Source organism: Canis aureus, chromosome 27 (genome assembly GCF_053574225.1).
Source record: "Canis aureus isolate CA01 chromosome 27, VMU_Caureus_v.1.0, whole genome shotgun sequence".
NCBI classification, from domain to species: Eukaryota; Metazoa; Chordata; class Mammalia; order Carnivora; family Canidae; genus Canis; species Canis aureus.
In genome coordinates, this window is record NC_135637.1 from 11995538 (window position 1) to 12015797 (window position 20260).

The 20260-nt window shown below is 46.1% G+C and overlaps 2 protein-coding genes across 15 annotated transcripts in view; one reads left to right on the top strand and one right to left on the bottom strand.

Moving 5' to 3' along the window:
* The window catches only part of TCTN1 (tectonic family member 1), a 37728-nt gene extending 22232 nt beyond the window's left edge, over positions 1-15496 (top strand). For 5 of the 8 annotated variants that reach the window (XM_077875589.1, XM_077875593.1, XM_077875594.1 and 2 more), the window contains 8 exons: positions 682-816; positions 1353-1478; positions 1866-1951; positions 2503-2643; positions 4266-4428; positions 6612-6737; positions 7165-7309; positions 15190-15496. In XM_077875589.1, coding sequence (XP_077731715.1) covers positions 682-816; positions 1353-1478; positions 1866-1951; positions 2503-2643; positions 4266-4428; positions 6612-6737; positions 7165-7308 — 921 coding nt within the window. In that variant the 3' untranslated portion in view covers position 7309; positions 15190-15496. Of the gene's footprint in view, positions 1-681; positions 817-1352; positions 1479-1865; positions 1952-2502; positions 2644-4265; positions 4429-6611; positions 6738-7164; positions 7310-8123; positions 8213-10912; positions 12864-15189 lie in introns of those variants that run through there. The other 3 variants (XM_077875591.1, XM_077875590.1, XM_077875592.1) reach the window with 3 other exon arrangements.
* Positions 6825-20260, bottom strand: part of HVCN1 (hydrogen voltage gated channel 1) — a 35758-nt gene continuing 22322 nt past the window's right edge. For 6 of the 7 annotated variants that reach the window (XM_077875601.1, XM_077875599.1, XM_077875600.1 and 3 more), the window contains 5 exons: positions 18310-18579; positions 13852-13956; positions 11001-11232; positions 8892-9004; positions 6825-8586 (listed from right to left, as the gene is read on the bottom strand). In XM_077875601.1, the coding sequence (XP_077731727.1) occupies positions 8521-8586; positions 8892-9004; positions 11001-11232; positions 13852-13956; positions 18310-18579 (786 nt within the window). In that variant the 3' untranslated portion in view covers positions 6825-8520. Of the gene's footprint in view, positions 8587-8891; positions 9005-11000; positions 11233-13851; positions 13957-18309; positions 18580-18895; positions 18945-20260 lie in introns of all 7 variants that reach the window. The other variant, XM_077875598.1, reaches the window with a different exon arrangement.

Below are 20260 nucleotides of genomic sequence, written 5' to 3' on the forward strand. Positions count from 1 at the left end.
TTTCACAAGCTTGTGCAACCATCTCCACCACCTAATTCCAGAACATTTTCATCACCTCAGAAGGAACCCCTGTGTTCATTAGCAGGGACTCCTTGTTCTTCTCCAGTCTTCTTCCTCCGCCCCTGGGCAACCACTAATCTACTTTCTGTCCCTAAGGATTTGCTTGCTCTAGACATTTCCTATAAATGGGATCATGTAATATATGACCTTTTGTGTCTGCCTTCTATCACTTAGTATGATGTTTTTAAGATTCATCTACGTGGTAGAATGAGTCAGCACTTTATTCCATTTTGTGGATGAATAATATTCTTTTACATGTATACACTATATTTTATTTTTCTATTTATCAGTTGACATTTATGTTGTTTTCTATTTCTGGCTGTTAGGAATGCCGCTGTGAACATTTGTGTACAAGTTCTTGTGTGAACATAGGTTTTCAGAGATAACCACTTTGAAAGCTTTGGTTATATTCTTCTCTAGTATTTTGTATGTAAATGTATGTACGTATAAATATCTGAATTTCTGCAAGTGTGCAGTTAGAGTATGCATATTGTTCTGTAGCATGCTTTCCTCTGCTGAGCTGTGTATTAGCAAGGATTTGTCTCCAGTTTCTCATCACTGTAACCCACTCATCTCTGTTGGACAGTGTCCCTTGTGAGCCAGGTCTCCTTTACTTTGCAGATCCCTATCACTGTTCACTCCATCCTCATTCAGTCTCTGAATAAAACACTAACCCAACTGGAGGACACGGTCATGTTGAATCAGACCCTGGTTGAGGCTGGGGATGTTAAAATCTGCACTAACGTCGTTCTTGAGGTAGGTGCCCAGTTTGGCTTCGAAAGCTGAGTCTGTGTGTGGTGGACTCAAGCTGCACAGGCCTGAGGCAGTAACTGAATGCCCTCCAAAGAGTGTTCTGGCCCATCCTCGGTATTGGTGTTCTTGATTTCCCACCTTCTTGGCTTTATGCTGTGTTATTAGAGGATGCTGCTTTAATTGAGGTCTCTGAAATAATCACGTGATTTTTCTCTGCAAACCTAGTGACTTTCAAGAATATATCAGAATTTTTTATTGCTTTTGTTTTTAACACATTTTCTCTGCAGAAATTGATCATATTCCACTCAGACCTGCTGATTTGGAACTCATGTAACTAGGTGCAGAGAGGCTCCAAAGACCCTGTCAGCTGGAGGTGGTGCTGGGGCATTGCCTCCTGAAATCTGATGGGACAGGAGAGAAAAGCTTCCATGAGTAGAGAAATAGGAAAGGATTTGCCTCCTGTATGTACTTTGAGTAGTTGATACAGCTACCAAAATGCAATGGGCACAGGTATATTTGGAGTACCATTTTGTTTTTAGGTGAAGTACAGCCTCACATACACATCTGCAGGTGAGATAACACAGGCTGGCCTCTCTCTCCTTCTGGGGACAGTGAGCCAGGCAGTAGTTCCACTGGAGCAGAAGTTTGAAATTCATTTCATTCAGGTAAGTTTGATCAATTTTGTACACATATTTAATTGCAAGTAAAAAATCATAACTTGTCAGTGAAAAAAAAATCTCAGTTTAGAAATATTACCACCTATCCACTTGTACCAAACAAAGGGCTTTATGGAGCATGTGTTTGTAATGAAATCAGGCAGAGTCCTTGTGTCTTTTTCCTTTCCGGGAATAAGATTCTCTTCCACGTGAGCTTGTTCTTTTATAGAATGATGTACTCCTACACTCAGCAGACATATTTATAGTTCTGAGTAGGGGGAGAAATTCTTTTATTGGTTGGAAATCCCAGATTTTACTGTGAAAAGCATTTTATTTTTACCCTACTTCCTTAGTAAAATGAGAATTATTTGGGGGCATCTCTGCATTGTCTTTCAGCAAAATACAAAGCCAGTTCTTCTCAGTGGAAACCCTGGCTATGTTGTGGGGCTCCCATTAGTTGCTGGATTTCAGCCTCAGAAGGGATATCCTTTTTGGTTCTGTGGAGAAGCTTGATCTCCTTGTCCATGTGTTGTGTGGCTCTTCTCTTTATTGGTGAGGGTCCTGTGGGCTGGAGGTTAGTTTTGGTCAGGACTTTCTCCGGGTTGCTCTGGTGGGTGGTGGGTCCAGCTGCACAGCAAGTGGGGTTGTGTGTGGCTGGTGGTTGGGGGTGAAACAGGATGGTCCAGGAAAATGTGTTTTATAATGAAAATCTCAAGGCAGAAAAGTTGACACAGACTTTTGGATACATTTAATTACATACTCAAGCAGAGACTCTTAAACAAATTTAGTAGTTTTGAAAATTTGGAATTATTTTGGAGGAACGGTTTCTGAGAACTTTTCTTCTGAGGATCTACTACTCAAGGAAAATAGAACTATTTTTTTGTTCTGCCCTGGGAAATAACTGTCAAAATCGCAGAGGCCCAGAGAAGGGATATTTGGGTTTCATTCATTTCTTCTGTCACACATGTGTCACCATCTCCTGAGAATCGGACTGTTTTAGTACTGGGTGATTGTCTCTTAACTTTTTATGTATATCTGGGATTATTCAGACCATGAACAGATACGGACAACTTACTGTTCTTCGTAGCACAGCGGAGCAGGACTGCTTAGCAGTAGAGGGGATCCGGACCCCAGTGTTATTTGGTTATGATATGCAATCTGGCTGTAAACTAAGGTAAGAGAGGAACTTACTTATTTTGGAACTTGTCTGTGTTGATCAGAAAACAAAGCATTCCTACTCTTCCCCGTTTTAATCAAACCTCTGCATCAGCCAGCGAGCGCCTGTGAAAGCCACAGTGAGTCCCATTATCACTAGTGATAGTACTTGTGTTTTCTAATTTTAATTTTCACCTCCATAAACCATTTGTCATGATTCAAAGGAAAACTGTTGCAGTCATTTTTCTTATCAGATGTGGCAGGATAAAAATCCCAACGCTTGTATAGGTTTTAAGGTTGCATAGCACTTGAGTTCACAGCAAAAATACATTGCTTGAAAATCCTTCCTATATTTCTGACTTAATATATGTGGTGTAACAAACCCATTAAGAAGAAGCCTGAATGTGATCTCTGTTTTTATCTTTCTAATACCAAACACATATGTAAAATGTCAACCAGCCCTGCATGGCTTATTATAAAGACACCAGCCCTTACCCTCATTTCCCCCACTCCGCAGGAGATCACTTAAAACTCCTGTAGCTGATTTTTTGGAAATTTTCTCCCAAATATGTCAATAACCTGTGTGTAATATTATTTGATATTTTGGTTTTATGAATTGTTGAGTTCCCACTATGGAAGACAAAAATTTGGTTCTTTCTCTTTTCTTCCACTACCCTACCACCCAGTCACTATCCTACCACCAAGGCACTTCCCATCCCTACATCCCCCAGGGTAATTATATCATTGTTTTGGTCCATACCATTTACATTATTGATTCTGATCACTTTAGACCAATATTTCTCAGAGGCTGTTCCATGGATTACATTTCCAAAGAGTTAGTCGGGGTATGTCTGTGATCCAATTCGTTTGTTTGAGGAACAACCCAATTAAAGTTAAAAATGTAATTCCTGGGCAGCCTGGGTGGCTCAGCCGTTTAGCGCCGCCTTTGGCTCAGGGCGTGATCCTGGAGTCCTGGGATCGAGTCCCACATTGGGCTCCCTGCATGGAGCCTGCTTCTCCTCTGTGTCTCTGACTCTCTCTCTCTCTGTCTCTCATAAATAAATAAATAAATAAAATATTTAAAAAACAAAAAAACAAAAATTCTTTAAAAACACAAAATGTGGGGGATCCCTGGGTGGCTCAGCGGTTTGGCGCCTGCCTTTGGCCCAGGGTGTGATCCTGGGGTCCTGGGATCGAGTCCCACATCGGGCTCCTTGCGTGGAGCCTGCTTCTCCCTCTGCCTCTCTCTGTCTCTGTGTCTCCCGTGAATAAATAAATCTCTTAAAAAAAATAAAAATAAAAAATAAAAAAAATAAAAATAAAAAAAAATAAAAACACAAAATGTAATTCCTTACTGTAAGGACTTCTCAGAGCCTTTAATATGCCAGTGTGCTCCAGGAGGGACATAGGCATGTACTATTTCCCAAACTTTTGGCCATAGATCTCTTCTACAGAGCCTCTCAATGGAACAGTTTGGGAAACATTGTTTTCTCTTTCCATGGCTAACCAAGATTTCTCAGAGTTAGGGGTAGAGGCATTTTGGCTTCTGTCAAATAATCCTTTTGGAGAGTGAGATAAGCCCCGTGAGAACTGCTGGAATGAACAGCCCCATTCCATTGACCTCTTTTTCCTTCCCAAAAGACTGCCTCAAGCCATCACGTGTCAGCTCGCAGTGAAGAAAGTAAAGAACCTCCTGAAGGGCCAAGGCTTCCCAGATTATGTTGCCCCTTTTGGAAACTCCCAGGCCCAGGATGTGCTGGACTGGATCCCTGTCCACTTCATCACCCAGGCATCCCACATGAAGGTAAAGGGGAAGTTGAAGGCCACGTGCAGGTGGCCTCTCCTACTCCTACTGCTCTTCTGCCCAGTGGGGAGGTAGAGGTAGCCAGGGGAGCCACCTGTTGAGGGGGAGAGAGCTGTGGGCAGGAACAGATGGTCCTGGGTCTTGAGACATGATTGTGCCCTTAGTGAGCCCTCTCACCTGTGAGGGTTTGAGCCTGTTTCCTCACCTGTGAAATAGGAAGTGAGGCTGGAGTATCAGCTTCCTGAGATGGTTGAGTTAAACAAAGTAACGGTTGTGGGGCCTAGTTGTTGCTCCAAACATGGGGACTTGTCACCATGCCGACCCCTCCTATGATCACACGAGGCATCGTGTGAGGGCAGAGGAGCGTGAGTGCTGTGGCAGGAAGTGAGACTCGTCCTGTCCACGGGGCTCCCCGAGCCATCATTCCCTGGTCTGTAAAGGCAGCCCACACGTGAGTGAGAGCTTTCAGTTCCAAAGTTGCCTTAGTTTAATGGAAGTTGACTTCCTACAAAGAGGTTCCTGATCACACGTGATTCCTCTGCCCACCTTTTTCTTTTGTCTCAGCCATCAAAGTGTAGGCCGCCAGTCACTGGAGGCGTTACTGGAGGCGTGCTCTCCATCTTCTCCTTTAATTGCCCAGCTTTTGCTTGTCACAGCTTCTCAGGCCTCTCATTATCTGCTTAGCGTATTTATAGCAGGGGGACAATGAGGGTGAGGACTAGCTCTCTGGCTCTGATCCGGCCCTCCTCCTCATTCCCCAGCAGGGACCCGTGATTACTCAGTAGTCCCTGCTGTTCTGCTGCTCTTGTCTCTACTCTGCCCCCTCGGAACCAGCCACATCGTTTCTGGCTTCTCAGAAACAGGTTAAGACATTGTTATTACCCCCTAAGAAGGGAAAACCGCCGGGAGGCAGTGCAGACATTAGCATTTTCAGGGTCTGTGCTGCTGCAGGGAGCTCAGAGGGCCCAGAGAGGGTTTGGTACCTACCTTGCAGGAAACTCAGGTGGCAGCAGACACAAGTGCACGTGCTAGGCTCACTTCTACCACTGCGTGTTGCCTCTTCTAATAACAGATACTCACAAGGCTTTTTCAGCCTGCAAACTTCCTTTTTTTTTTTTTTTTAATTTTTTTTTTTTTTATTTATTTATGATAGTCACAGAGAGAGAGAGAGAGGCAGAGACACAGGCAGAGGGAGAAGCAGGCTCCATGCACCGGGAGCCCGATGTGGGATTCGATCCCGGGTCTCCAGGATCGCGCCCTAGGCCGAAGGCAGGCGCCAAACCACTGCGCCACCCAGGGATCCCGCCTGCAAACTTCCTAAAAGGCAGTTCCCAGCTAAGGAGTTCCACCAGTGCCTTTTTGGCAGGCACCAAATTTAGCAGGCTTGCTAGCTTTTCATGCCCCGAAGAGGCATATTAAACAAACAAACAAACAAACTTGTTATTGTCGGAAAATTTCAAACATAACACAAAAGTAAAGGATTACAATGGAATCCCGTCTACCCATCATGCAGCTTCAGTGGTTGTCACATTTGCCAACAAACATGATGTAAAGGCAGGGAAAGGGTTAGAAGGCCCACTCGCCTGCTTTTCCATGGGGCAGAGACCTCAGGCTGGCTCCCAGGTCTCCAGCCTGCAGGCAGGCAGCACCCATGGAGAGTTAGCATCTTTGACAATTTACCCTCGGCTGATACCCCTGTGTAACATCTTAATTGCCAACTGATGAAATTAAATGAAAAGAAAACATTTACATTTCCTCTAGGTGCATCTTAACGTGATACACAATTAGGTTTAATTTCTATGACTACCACCAACCTCTCCTCCCCACTCAATGCCAGCTTCTCCCCTCAAGAATCTCTGAGTTGGATGAAGCTGGGCAGTTAAGGCCCAAGGTTCTGCGGTTTGTTGTTGGGATCTCCACAACTTCCAAGTAATCTTGACCTTTCTAGAAACAGGAGAGGATGGAAAAATGCTTTAAGTGTTAAAATATTTTTGGGAATATTGAGTACTTTAAAATATGTGCTCTCAGCTGTTTTTATCTGAACTTCTAGAGTCTCTTCACTCTCTTGTTCAGAACATTTTGTAATATGTGAAACACTTTATAATTAAAGCTCTGAAGTGCAGATTAAGTTTGACATGAAATTGTGTAATGTTCAAATTGATTAATGACATTCTGTTTTGCAGGATTCTTGCCAGCTCCCAGTGGCTTTGTTTATAGAAGTGAAGTGGACCAAATACGGGTCCTTACTGAACCCACAGGCTAAAATTGTAAACGTAACTGCAAGTCTCATTTCATCCCCCTTTCCTGAGGTAGGTCTAACTGGGGTTTCGAGGTGTGGGTTAAGACAGAAGTCCAGACAAAACTCAAGCGTGATAGTGAAATTTATTTTGTGAAAAAGATTACTGAAATTTAAACAATCTGAATTCTTAAAATAATCTGGCACTTTCTTAGAGAAAAAAAAATTCCACTGACAACAGTTGAATTCACAGTAGCATTTTTGTTTGGAGCTGATCTTTAAAATTCTTTGAAAATGGAGTTGTGGTTGACATTGGTGGGTAGGACAGCCTGGGTAAAAACCCTCTCATCCAAGTGAGCATATGAGGAGCCCTGCATGCGCCTAGGTGATGGGCTGACCGTGGCCCCAGGAGGGAAGGGAGCACAGGGTATGCCACCTTGTGACCCTGTGCACATGAGCACACACTGGAAGCAGGACTCACAACACTCTCTTTATTACAGACCGACTCAGGAAATGAGAGGACGGTTCTTATTTCCACTGCGGTTACTTTTGTGGATGCGTCTGCACCTGCGAAGGCAGGCTTCAGAGCTCGGCCAACCATCAATGCCAGGCTGCCGTTTAATTTCTTCTTTCCGTTTGTTTGACGTAAGTTGTTAATCAAGGAGACAGCACCGCACCTCCAGAATCGAGGGGCCTCGGCTCCCTTGGAGCCATCCTGAGATTCTACCACAGATCTGCAGGGTTGCCCTCAGACCACACACTTCCCCTCTCCATTCACTCTCCTCCTTTTGGAAATTTTATTCTACTTGGTTGACCTTAGAATGTGGCGCCACCTGGTCTTGGTGATTTCCAGTACTGTTAGCACATAGGTCATGTGCGGAAACCAAATTGAGCCTTTGGGAGGATGGGGAAGAGGACAGACCCTGAAGTAGCATAGGTGTTGAGGCTTTATCCAGTTTATCCGCCTCAACATGAGTTATTTTTAAACTACTTGTTGTAGTTCATGTCCCGTGGAGATAAATACAAAAATAGCAAAATACTGCATATAAACTCATGTGAGTAGAGTACACGGTCTCGTGAAAGGATCTCCCCCCAGTGTCGTCTTCATTACATGGAGTCTTGGGTCTAATTGCTGTTTCTGTGGCAGGCACTGGAGCTCTCCATCTGATGGGCTGTATGGGATGCCACAGAGCAGTTCCAAGCCTTTGATGCTGGAAAGAATAGAGTAGGAGGGCTCGAGGGAAAAAGTTTCTTTTATACGTTAATTGTACAGTAATTGAGAAAATGTTGTCAGGTGGCAGAACAGGGTAGAGCCAGTTAGAAAGCTGGTTGCTGCAGAGAGGGGGCTGGGTACCTGTGAACAACCTCCTGGGGGAATGTTAAAACAGTTTGAAAAGATAAGACTTTTCTAGAATGGGCTGGTAGCCAAGGTAGCTTCCTTTTTTCTTTTGTCTTTCAGAATGCTCACATGAAAAGATGCACTGGTTCCTCATACATGGGAAATGGGAAAGTACATTTGATGAGATTAAATTTTATATACAACTAAAAGTTGTCCAGCTTCGTTGTTCATTTTCAAGCAAGAGTCAGGTGTTCAAAATGAGAAAATATAGTTTGTAATACATTGTGATATGGGGTGAGAATGGGATGGGAAGCTCTTGATCACACCAAGAAAGAGTGAGCCTTCCCTTAGACTCCCCCCACCCCAACCCCCCAGAATCTGAGCTGGGTCGGGGGTGAGGCAAAGGCATCAAACCAGATCTCTCTCCCAGACGGTCCCCAGGAGGGGCAGCTGTCTTTCTTATCAGAGGTGCAAGCCTGTGAGGCAGTCTTGTCTTTGGGACGAAGCAGGTACATGTCTAGTTGACTTCACCAAGAAGTCCATGCTGTCTCAATAGCTTGTTCAGTCTTTCAATTTCTTGTTCCTGTTATTAACAAAGGCAGACAGATAACTCAGTTTTACCTTCTGAACCTTGCCAGGGATGTGGCAATTATTTGATGGGCCCCAAGGATGCAAAGCTGAATGGAGGCTACATTCCTGGTGGAGTCTGCCAGTGGAGCCTGCTACGGTCAGCTGGGGCCCAGTGGGTGACTGCAGTGACAGGATGTCCAGAGGAGGGACACCTGGCATAGCTCTGGGGAAGGAGGTGATGCCTGAGCAAAGGCCTGGCGGAGTGAAGCTCTGTGCTGAAGGCAAACAGATGGCATTTTCCCAAAAATGTCTTCTTACCTTCTCAGAGCAGCTGAATTCAAGGTGTTGGATCTTGGCGGCCAACTGTATATTCATCTGTTTTAACCTCAGCAGTTGTCGTTCTGAACGTGTCTTAACCGAGATAATTATTCCTGTAAAATAACTGAGGGTCTCAGTGATAGAAGTTTCTAATTTAACCATTTGAAAACAAAACAAAACAAAACAACAACCTTGTATTCCTTATAAGTGTATATAGTTGGGAAGAATGGTGACAGACAAAACAGTCCATTTGCTTAAAGGCATCAGAACTAGGAGGGTCAGAATTTTTTTTTTTTTTTTCCTGAGCTATTCACTACCCAGTTGTAAAATATTTCCTTTCAGCTCACTTGGGCTAAGAATTCCTTAATAGTCATTGACCAGATGAGTGTTAAGCTCCTTCACATGTAAGCAGCAATACTGTACACAAAAGTTCAAGGCTGGAAATGCTCAAGCTTAGCCTTGGGATTGTCACTTTCCCAGTTTTCTGCCTTCCACAGCTATAGCCAGGTCAGCTGTCAGGTAATCAACTATGTCTTGGCCAACAGAGGGGTTATCAGCCTTATCTGATAGCTCCTTTATAAATACCCACACCACAGTGGGGACATGGCCTCAAGAGACTGTGCAGCAACAGGGGATGCTCTGCACCTTCCAAGTAAGAGAGACCATGTCTGGACTTGGTGGCCATGACGCCCGGGAGCAATGGCCCCTGGTCCCTGGCATTCTTGGTTGTCTGAGTTAGTTAAAGCTTGTGTTGCTTTTTTAGACTTCTCAGACTGTCCTGCCACTATATTTGATAGCAGTGCGGCAATGGCGTTAGGCAGTCCTATGGCCTGCTACCATTAAGACAAAGAAAATTAACAAATCTCAGGCTTCTGGTTTTATCTGCAAAAGCAAATGTCACCATGGTGTGATAGAGTAATGGGTAGTAACTGTGTTCATGAGTCATTCATAGTTAGTAATGGTTCATCTACCTCAATGGCACATAACCTTTGCACAGAGTATTTTTCTGTTCAATGAATAATCAATTAGTATAAGCTTATTCAATAAGTGAAAAGCTTCCTTTGTTTCCTTTGACAGCCCAAATGAATATGCTTAATGGGCTTTCATCAGTAGATCTGAACTGGCTCCTAAAACCTGGGGGAGCCCACAGTGTCCACAGGCAGAGCCCCTCACACAGCCCTGAGTTGGAGATATGACACTTTACCTGCCAGCCCCCTGTGTTCAAGTTAGAGGGCTCCACACCTGCCTCACTCACTCTCCTTGCCTATGACCTACAGCCTGGCCTGCTGAGCCCTTGTCTGGGGATGCCCAGACCTGGCTGGACACCCTAGGCACCTGCTAGCACTTCAAAAATAGATACCCTGTGAGGGTCTACCCCAGACTTCCAGAAGCACTGGATGTGATTCTGATGTGGTGGGTTCACAGATGGATTTGAGTACCTCCGACTAGTTCACTGAGAGCCGAGCAGCTAACAGCAGAAACATGGCTTCTCAGAAACGAAGCCTCTCTGCACCACTAGGATGTGTGTAAGGAGTAGGGTCTCTACCTGAAGTCTGGTAGAGCATTATCTCCCCAAGTGTGTTCTCTAGAGCCAAAGTCTACAACATGTTAACAGGGGTTATTTCCCCCTGAAGTGTCCACTTGGTTAATCTGGGGAACCCAGAGTTCTCAGAGACTCCCTCATGCCAACAAATGCTGTGACTTCCTCCAAGGGGCAGAATCCAGGGTGCTGCATTTCTCAGCATCCTTGCCCCCCCGCCCCCCCCCCCCAGGGGATGAGGCTTGGGAGAATGTTCTTAGGAAACACCAAATTAAAAACAAAGGTGCTCTGGGAACCAAGCTGGAGGGACTTAACCAGAGATTAGTCTGGCCTCTTCTATAAATATCTTCTAGTAATCAGGAAAATAAGGCCTGACAGAGAAAAGTGGTCCCTCTGAGCATGTCTTAGTTTGTAACCATAGGGGCAGTGGTGGGACACCAAATCAGATCACTTTATTTTTTCTCTGGAAAACACTAACCAGGAGGAGATGGAGCCAGGACCTGGGGGTCTACTCCCAGGCTCCACCCACCCAGCACTCCCTCTGTGGCTACCCCGAGCAGGGGCCATACCGTTGATGATCCGGGCCACCCGCCACAGCCGGAGCAGAATCAGCAGCCCAAGAGCCTCAAACTCATGCTTCTGGAACAGGAGGACAAGGTCGAGGATGAAGGAAACCACCACCACAAAGGTGTCCAGGATTTCAAATTTGTGGTGAAAGAACTCCAAGCGGAAGACAAATAATTTTAAAAAAACCTCCATCATAAAAAGCGTCAAGATGGCAAAGCTTGAGTAGTGGAACACCTGGAGATGACAGAGGAGGCAGAGTGAGAACAGATCCAGGGCTGGCCACAGGCTGGGGCACGGCACACAGAGGACCTGGCCTTGAGCGCACCTGCCCGGGCACCAGAGAGTGAATGCATTCGTCTGACCCATCCCAAACTCCACCAGAGCTCTGCTCCAACTGGGGCTACAGCTGGGGCACCGCAGACAAGGGCTCTGCTCTGCCCTCTGCTCCCAATGGCAGGATTGAAAACCTCCACCATGCCCTTTGGCCCAGTAATTCCAATGCTAGGAATTTAGCCTAAAGCTATGCCCTCTCACATGTGCACAAAGGCATGTTGTAGCAATATTTGCTGCAGCATCATTTGCAGACAAAAGACTTTCTACATCATTTGTAGAATAGAAATATCTGTTAGAGGGCACTTGTCAAATGCATTACAGTGCCTCCAAATGGAGCTCTATGTAATTATTAAAGACCAAGGCTGACTCTTAAGTACTGACTAGAAATGATCACCAAGGTAGATGGTAATTAAAGAGGGTTGCCAGATCTTGATTTATAAGTACTAGTTTTCATTCAAGTAACCACTTCCATTCTAGGACAGGGAAAGTACAAAGTGACCTGGGACATTATATTGGGCCAGAAAGCAAGGAAATGCTCAAAGATGCTCAAACATGTAGTCATGTTAAAAGGATATAGCAGTCAGCTTAAAGAGACTCACAGTGACCAAATTTAGTGGGGCAATTTGGACACTGAACAGAATAACTATGATTGTAATACACTGAATAAAAAAAATAATCTATGAGTCCTTAGTGATACACACAAACATGGGGAAAAAAGGAAAGCTCCTCTTTATATATATAAAAAATAAAACACCAAAAAACCCCACCTACTAGATGTAAAATGAGTGCTAGAAATCTCAGTTTGCATCCCCCAGTGTATTCATTGACTTAGGCAGTGACCATCAGGTGGATGCTAATTGGGGATGAGGATCTTTACATGGCAGTCAAGTGTCACTGTGCAGATTATTTATAACTGCAACAGGAAAGTGCCCCTGGACAGTGGAACAGCTCAACATTTACTACCTTAAGTGATCCCACTGAGTATCAGTGATAGTGACGTGCCACGCTATAAGGAAAACAGCCCATCAGCCAAGCACTGAAAAGTGCTAACTGGACCCTTGCTAACTGGACCTAACCTCTGGTGTACAGAGGTTACAGAACAAGGACAATGTAAGAATATGAACAAGTTGAAGGACCTCTGGGGAAACAGACAAGTCCAGAATGTGGGACATCCTACAAAATGACTGGCTAGATTCTGGGCAGGGGGCAAGGTGGGAGGATTCTTCTAGATTAAAAGAGACTGAGGAGATACAACCAAGTATCATGTCAGAAGTCTGGTTTGAAGAGAAAAAAGCATTATAACAGATATTCGTGGGACAAATGAGGGAAATTTGAATATAAACTGGTTATGGAATTATAATTTTTTAAGTGTGGTAATGTGATTACAGTTCTGTGAGAGAAAGATCTTATTCCGAGGCATATTGAAGAATACTTCAATATGTGTGTCCTGATGTCTAACTTACTTTCAAATAGTCAAGAATACATGAGTGTGTTTGTGGATATATAGAGAAATAAAGCAAATGTAGCAAAAAGTGTATTTGCCATTTTTCATTTCAAAAAGTTGTGGGAGGGCAGCCTGGGTGGCTCAGCGGTTTAGTGCTGCCTTCAGCCTGGGTTGTGATCCTGGAGACCCGGGATCGAGTCCCACATCGGGCTCCCTATGGGGAGCCTGCTTCTCCCTCTGCCTGTGTCTCTGCCTCTCTCATGCTCTGTGTCTCTCATGAATAAATAAATAATATTTTTTTAAAAAGTTGTGGGAAAAGGCACAAGACAGTGAGGGGCACCTGGGTGGCTCCGTCAGTTAAGTGTCTGCCTTCGGCTCAGGTCATGGTCTCAGGGTCCTGGGATTGAGCCCCACGTTGGGCTCCCTACTCAGCAGGGAGTCTGCTTCTCCCTCTGCCCCTCCTGCTCCCCCTGCTTGTACACACACTCTCTCCCTCGAAAATGAATTAAAAAAAAAAAAAAGAAAAAAAAAGGTACAGCAAGCATGTCACTGATTGTGTTAAAAGGAGAGAGAGGAAAAATATTCATCCATCTGCGGAAGGACTTGGGCTGGCCAGAGAAGAAAAGCTAGCAGCTGCCTTGGGAAAGCTGGACAAATGTCTGGGATGGGCTCAGGCAGCAGCTGTGAATTGGGGAAAAACCAGTGGGCAGATCTCCAGCAGAGGGACCAAGTCAGAATGTTGACAGGCTGAGAAATAGCTCATCTGCTGCTAAACATGGGATCGTATCAAGCCCTTGGTTAGATCCTCCCTCTAGAAGCAGTGACACACCCCAGCTTAGCGGTCTAGCACCACTCAAGATTCAAGCCATCAAGTAAAATGAGAAGGTTTCCTTCTATAGTAGATGCTTGTCTACAATTTTGGAAAGAAAGACATTTTCTCTGCTCTTTCGTTAAAAGCACCCAATTGACTTAGTCCATTAAGGACTTGCTACTCCCAGGTGGGTGCAATTTGCCCCCCTCTGCCCACCTCAGGAAACATAGACGTGAACTGTAGTAAGGGGCCGCTGGCACTCTACCTTGGTGGCATAGTTATTCTTGTCACCCTGGATGATCTTCAGGTCCAGAATGAGCTCGGCCAGCACCAGGAGGGCATCCAGAATGACCAGGCAGATGATGATAACCTGCAGACCAAGGCAAGGAGCGAGAAACTGTGAGACCTTTCATCTTGAAGGGCCAGAAACATTTAAGGGAAACCATTAGGTGAAGATGCCAAGGATGAGAGCCTGCTGCCCACTAGCGAGTGCCTTCTAGGCCTGTCGGCCACCACTCGCCCCCCAGCCAGTTCCTGTCCTCCTAGAGCTTCTCTGCATGGGTGACAGTCACCACTGGTCTTTTGTATTCATTGACTGTTTCTCAGCATCTCCCAAGCAATTCCTAGATGGCAAAAAAAAAAAAAAATTTTTTTTTTTTAAGTTTTAATTTTCCTATTTCTGGAGATTTTCTTGCCAGGGTATACCCAGAATAGATGCTCAATAGATAATTAAAAAGATCTGCCTCAGAGATCTGAGTCACAGAAGGCCTGCTGGGGACTGCTTTCCTTTGGGTAGTGAGATTAGGATGATGTCCACTGTATGCATAAAATAGCTTCTGCCTGGAGCCGGCAATACCTGCCCCTGCTCACTGTGCTCATTAGGGGTAACAGGCCGATGGAGTCCTAGTTCCTGGGGACCGAGGAGAGGTGTGGGAAAGACAGTCTCAGCAGCTCTGTGACCTGCTGGTGGAGGAGGACGGTGGGGACCAGGGTACATCGCCTGTGTGCTCTCATTGACAGTGACAGAGGCGGTGGACACGCTGGCAGGGGCTCTAATGGCAGGGCAAGGGGCTACGGGGTTTGATGGCAGAAATGGCAGCAATGGGAAGAACCCCAAAGGCCACCGTGTCATCCTTCTCTTCCCTTGGGAATTCTGGGCCTTCACTGTGTCCCTCAGGGCCCCACGTCCTACACCTGATGCTCTTAGGTAGATGCCGCGCATCCGTCTGCCATTTCCTTGGCAGTACCGGTGCTCTCAGGTTGAAAGGGAACAGGCCTCAGTAAAGACAAACTTGTAAACCTTTTTGACCATTTCAGCCCATAGCTAATCATTTCAGTAATTAAAGTGTTTGAGGACATGGTTTACTGTGAAAATTACATGGCAAATTGCTTTGTAATGAAGTTTTTCATACGTATCCAAATTCAGTAGCTCAGTAAAGATTCAAGCCTCTGGCAGCTTTTCTTCTCTTCTCTCTTCTTCTCTCCCTTCCTCCCTTCCTTCATCCTTGGTTTTATTTTAGAGCTAAAGGGATGTGAGAGCTCATCTGGTCTAAGAACAAGGCACACAGATATTAAAAACATATTATGGCTTCTTCCTTTTCAGCCATAAAAAGGAAAACACCCTGATACGAGCTACAACCTGAACGACTGGAGAAGACACGATGCTGAGGAAAGAAGCCGGACACAGAGACCACACATTGTCTGATTCCATTTATATGAAGAGTCCAGGACAGGTGAATCTGTACACCTAGAAAGCGGATAAGCGGTTATCAGGGGCCAGGGGCTTATTGTTTAATGGGTACTGGCTCTCCTTTTGGGGTGATGGAAGCATTCTGGAACGAGATGGTGGTGGTGGTTGCACAGCATTGTGAATGTGCTAAATAAATGCCACTGAATTATGCACTTTAAAATGATCGACTTTATGTCATTTTCTCAATTAAGAAAAGCCTTAAAACAGACCTAAGGTCACAATGTGTGGGTCCCAGTCCTGGCCTCTGTCAACTAATCCCCAGAACCTGAATTTGCCACTTCCGAAAGCAGCACTATTTCTGAGGGGAGTCACATCACAAAGAGAAATGCTGAGAATTCAGGTGAGCTGGTTAGTTCCAAATCCAGACGAGGCAAAGAGGGCCAGGCCTCTGCAGCTCTACGGAGTACAGGCTCTGGGGCTGCAGCCCTGGGCCGCCTCCTGCACTAGCCTAGACCTTGGGCATCTCTCAAGACTGATCAGCCTCCGGTGTTAACTCTAGGCTTTAACATCCTCTTGGAGAAAATGGGGTCGACCAAATTTTCCACCGTAGAATGACAGTGGTAGCATGATATGAGGTAATGTGCGAGGGGTGCTTAGTACAGGGCCCAGCCATAGTGAGCAGGCAATGAAGTGAAGATCCTTGACCTTTCTGAGTGTCCTCCACTGGCTCAGCTACGCTGTCCACCCATGGATTCCACAGCAGCCCAACATACCCCACATTCTCTCCCTTGCTTGTACCATTCTGTGTGAGAAGTGATGGCAATTAATTATATATCAGGTCTCCTAGGCTGCTTCAAACCATGGAAACAGGTAGAGAATGCATCCAAGAAAGGGATACCAGAATCTTCTTGCATGTTGATTCTACTGGCTGAGATCAAACCCCTGAACTGAAATCCCCAGCTCCATAGTGGTCTCCCTAAGCCCCTCTACAAATCTAGTTGTGTGACTCCCTCCCACCATACATTTAGATTTTCCATGGCCACCCACTGCCCACAGATGACCTCCTAGCACCTCCCCTCTTGCCAAGTTATCCCTCTAATTGCTATACACATCAGCCATGTAGACCCTTCTCAATTCCAGGAATGTGGCAGATCCTCTGCAAAGGCAGCCCCTCTGCCTGGCAAGCTCCTCCCCTTCCCATTCAGAGCCTGGCCCAACCTTCAGGCGTTAGAGGAAATGTCACCTCCTCCATGACACATCCTCTGACACCCAATCCTAGGTCAGGTGTCTCCCTACCCCTAGGATCTCTTAGACCCCCCTTCTGTTTCCCTACAGAGGGTTTCTCTTCACTTGTAACCAGCATCATCTGGGCGACAGCACCTGGAGCGCCCGCCTCTCCACAGGCCATGGGCCCTCTGAGAGTGACGGGGTATATCTGCCATGCTTGCCACTCTATCCCCCTGCAACAGTGGGTGCTCGAGAAGCAACTGTCAAGTGAATGACTAAGCAGCCCTACTTATGTTTCAATGGTCAGTCGTCTTCTCCAGTAGGAGTGTCCTTAGAGGTCCTGGCTCAGGGGGCAGCCCCGTGACCCAATCAGGAGATGAAGGCCCTCCCCGAGCAGGGAGGTCCAGGGTTCCCCTTGCAGCTGGAAGGAAACTGGCTCTGTCTTTCTGCTTCTGAAATTGAGGGTTTGGGATTTCAACCCCAACAACTTAATACCACATTTCCTTTCCTGTCATAGACACATAGGAATGCACTGAGCCTGCTGGGCTGTTTGGCCTGTTTCATTTCTCTAAGCTACGTGAAAGCAAGGAAAAGACCAAAATAAATTTTTTTTTCTATTTTACCCTGGAACAAAGACAGTGATGGGAGGGGCAAAGGCTGTTTCTGCTTCCAGAGGGGAAGTCAGCTCTAGGGGGGCGCTGGTTTATTTCAGTTCAGGAGGACACCTGCAACAGGGTCCCCAGAATGACTCCACTTTGGGACCTGGGCTGACAAGGGGCTGCGTGATTCCCTAGTGTCCCTGGGTCTCCTGCATTCACCTGGGCCTCTCAGAACAGGTTTCCAGACACCCGCCTGCCCAGTTGAGGGCTGGGGGCTAAGACAGTGCCCATCAGACTTGACCCGCACTTGTGCTTCAAAGTCAGATGCCAATAGACACCAAACCCCTCACTGTTCTCTAAAGTCTGCGTGTCCTTCTCAGGTTCTCCTGTACGTGCACCAGTAGGTCGGTGGTGGGCGACACCGGGCTCCACGAGATAAGAGACTGAAGCCCCTGTGGTGATAAGTCTGTAAGGCACAGGACCCTCTTGGTCTTGTTCCACTCAGGGCAGGCCCTCTGTGTTGGCTGAGTGAGTGCAGGAACGTTTTTTCTGCCTCCAATATCTTCGCTTTCGTTTATTTTTATGAGCAGGTACACTAAAATCTGCATAACATAAAATTTACCATAACAAAATCTGAACCATTTTCAAGTTGGCACATAGCTCAGGGGCAGGGGCACATTCCCCAGGTGGTGCAATCGCCACCACCATGTAGCTCTGTAATATCTTCATGATCTCACATGGCAACCTATGGGCGTGAGGTGGTCCCTTGCCATCCTGCCTTCCCTTCGACCTGTAACCACCTGTGCTATCTCTGTGGATTTGTCTCTTGTGGACATTTCACATAAATGGAATCCTACAGTATGTGGTCTTTTGTGCCTGGCCTCTTCCACTGAGTGTCATGTTCTCCAGGTTCATCCACTCATGGTAGGAGTCAGTGCTTCATTCCTCTTCACGGCCAGGTACGGACAGACCACATTTTGTTTACTCATTTGTCAGGTGGGAGACCTCTCACCTACTTTGGTCCATGACTGGTTTTCTCCCTGACGACACGGTATCCGCCTGGTGCTATGTGGGCACCTGAGCCATGGTTCGTACCCGGGAGACACACGTGGAAGGAACAGGGCAGTGACAGGCCCCCACACTCGCCTCGTGACTCCTGGCTGATGGCTCTGCCCCACCCCAGCCTCTTGGGCCTCTGCCCACCTACCTGAAACCTGTGGGAGCTGAAGAGCTTCCTTAATGTGGCCCTGAAGTCGAGGGGGGGCCTGGGCGTGGGGGCCGCAGTGGGGTCGGCTCTGCCCTCCTCGCCCGAGGCAGCTGTTGGTGGCGGCTGCTCCTCCTCTTCATCGTCCTCCTCATTCTCCCATTTCTTATAGTTGACATTCCAGGCATGGTAATCGTCCCCAACGACAGTGAAGTGCTTCAGGAACTTGCTCATCCTTTCGGCTGGAGCCACTCTGGCCCTGCGGGAGCTGGCCTAGAGGAAGTGGGGAGAGAGCGAGCGCTCAGGCCAGGCCAACCTCCGAGCGCGTCCAGACCATGCGGACCTCACGTTGCTCTGGCGGGGAGTGGGCCTGGGCCTGGCCACAGGGGTGCAGTGTCCTGGCATTCAGAGGACCATGCAAGCAGAGACCGTGAGGTCACGGTGGTTTCTTGTGCTTTTATTTTTGGAATGCAGGGTCTCAGTGCTGGTGAGGCAACAGGAAACCCCAGAAGCCATCAGGCCTGTCACTATGGTCTGGATGGCAATAACCAATGAACTTGGTACCGCAGCCCAGTCACAAAATACCCACCACGTGTAAATACCGGAAGAGCGGCCCCATGGTTCAGAGACATCACAACCTGAAAAACCGGAGGTGAGAGTTGGCAGGGCAGGGGTGTGGAAAGCCAAAAGTAAAAGTACCCAGAGTTTCACAGAAAAGTGAGCCACCCCCCCCGCCCCCACTTCATGCCACAGATCAGTTCTTGAAATGTGAGTAGCAAATAGATTTTCCTAAGTTCAGCCAGTGCTATTTTAAGTCTACTATGGACAGTTGTTTAAAGACAAATGACTTCAAAGCAAAAAAGCAAATAATCCTCCCTTTGCCCAACTTACCCTACCAGATATCAAACTTCTATAAAGTTCAATAATGAAGACTTTGGGGTATGAGTCCAAGAATGGGCAATATGATCAGCGGAACAGGAAAAGAGAGCCCGACCAGACCCATACCCCTGTAGGAAACTGAATGTGATGGTGGTGGCAGTACAGATCAATAGGAAAGGGCTAGAGAGGTCAGGACATCTGGCCTTCACAATAGGAAACCAACCAACAAACATAAAAGATCCCTACCTCACACCCTACACAGAATAAATTTCAGATGCATTAACTGTAACATATATACATTAAAAAAAAACTTTAAAAGTCTTACAACAAAATATAGGCAAGTGTCTTCATGATCTTCAAATAGGGAAAGGTTGCTTAAATAAGACACAAAACAAAACAAATGGATAGATTTGATTCATCAAAACTAAAAGCTTTTATGTTTCTCTCTCTCTCTCTCTCATACACACACACACACCACAGTCATATAATGTACTTAACAGAGGTTTAGCATCCAGAATATATAAAGAAATCATACAAATTAGGAAAAAAAAAGATGACTCCATTGAAAATTGGTCAATGAATATTAACAGGCAGGTCACCCAAATGGCAGAGACACACAACCTCACTAGGACTCAGGAAAATGTGAATGGCAAGAATTCTAAAGTCTGCAATAGCAAATGTTGGTAAAGATGTGAAGCAATGGGGTCTTGAACACTAAACGCAGTAATTGACACTGGCACCACCATTTTGGGAACTAATCTGACACTGTTTTGTCAAGTTAAAGCTGTACATATCTTTCCTTAATAATCTAGTGATTCCATCCCGAAAAAGTCTCCAAAGAGAACCCCTCTCCATGTGCTCAAATCAGTGATATGTTTAAGAATGATCACTGCAAATGTCCACCTAAATGGTGGGAGATAGAAGAATGAGCCTTCTCTAGTCATGGAATGAATACTATACAGCAGTTAAAATGAATGAGCTTCATTACTGTGTATCACTGATGACATCCACAGGTATCCACCTGGCAGTACCGAACACAGTAGATCAATCCTTCCTTCACTGGCTTCTGGGATTC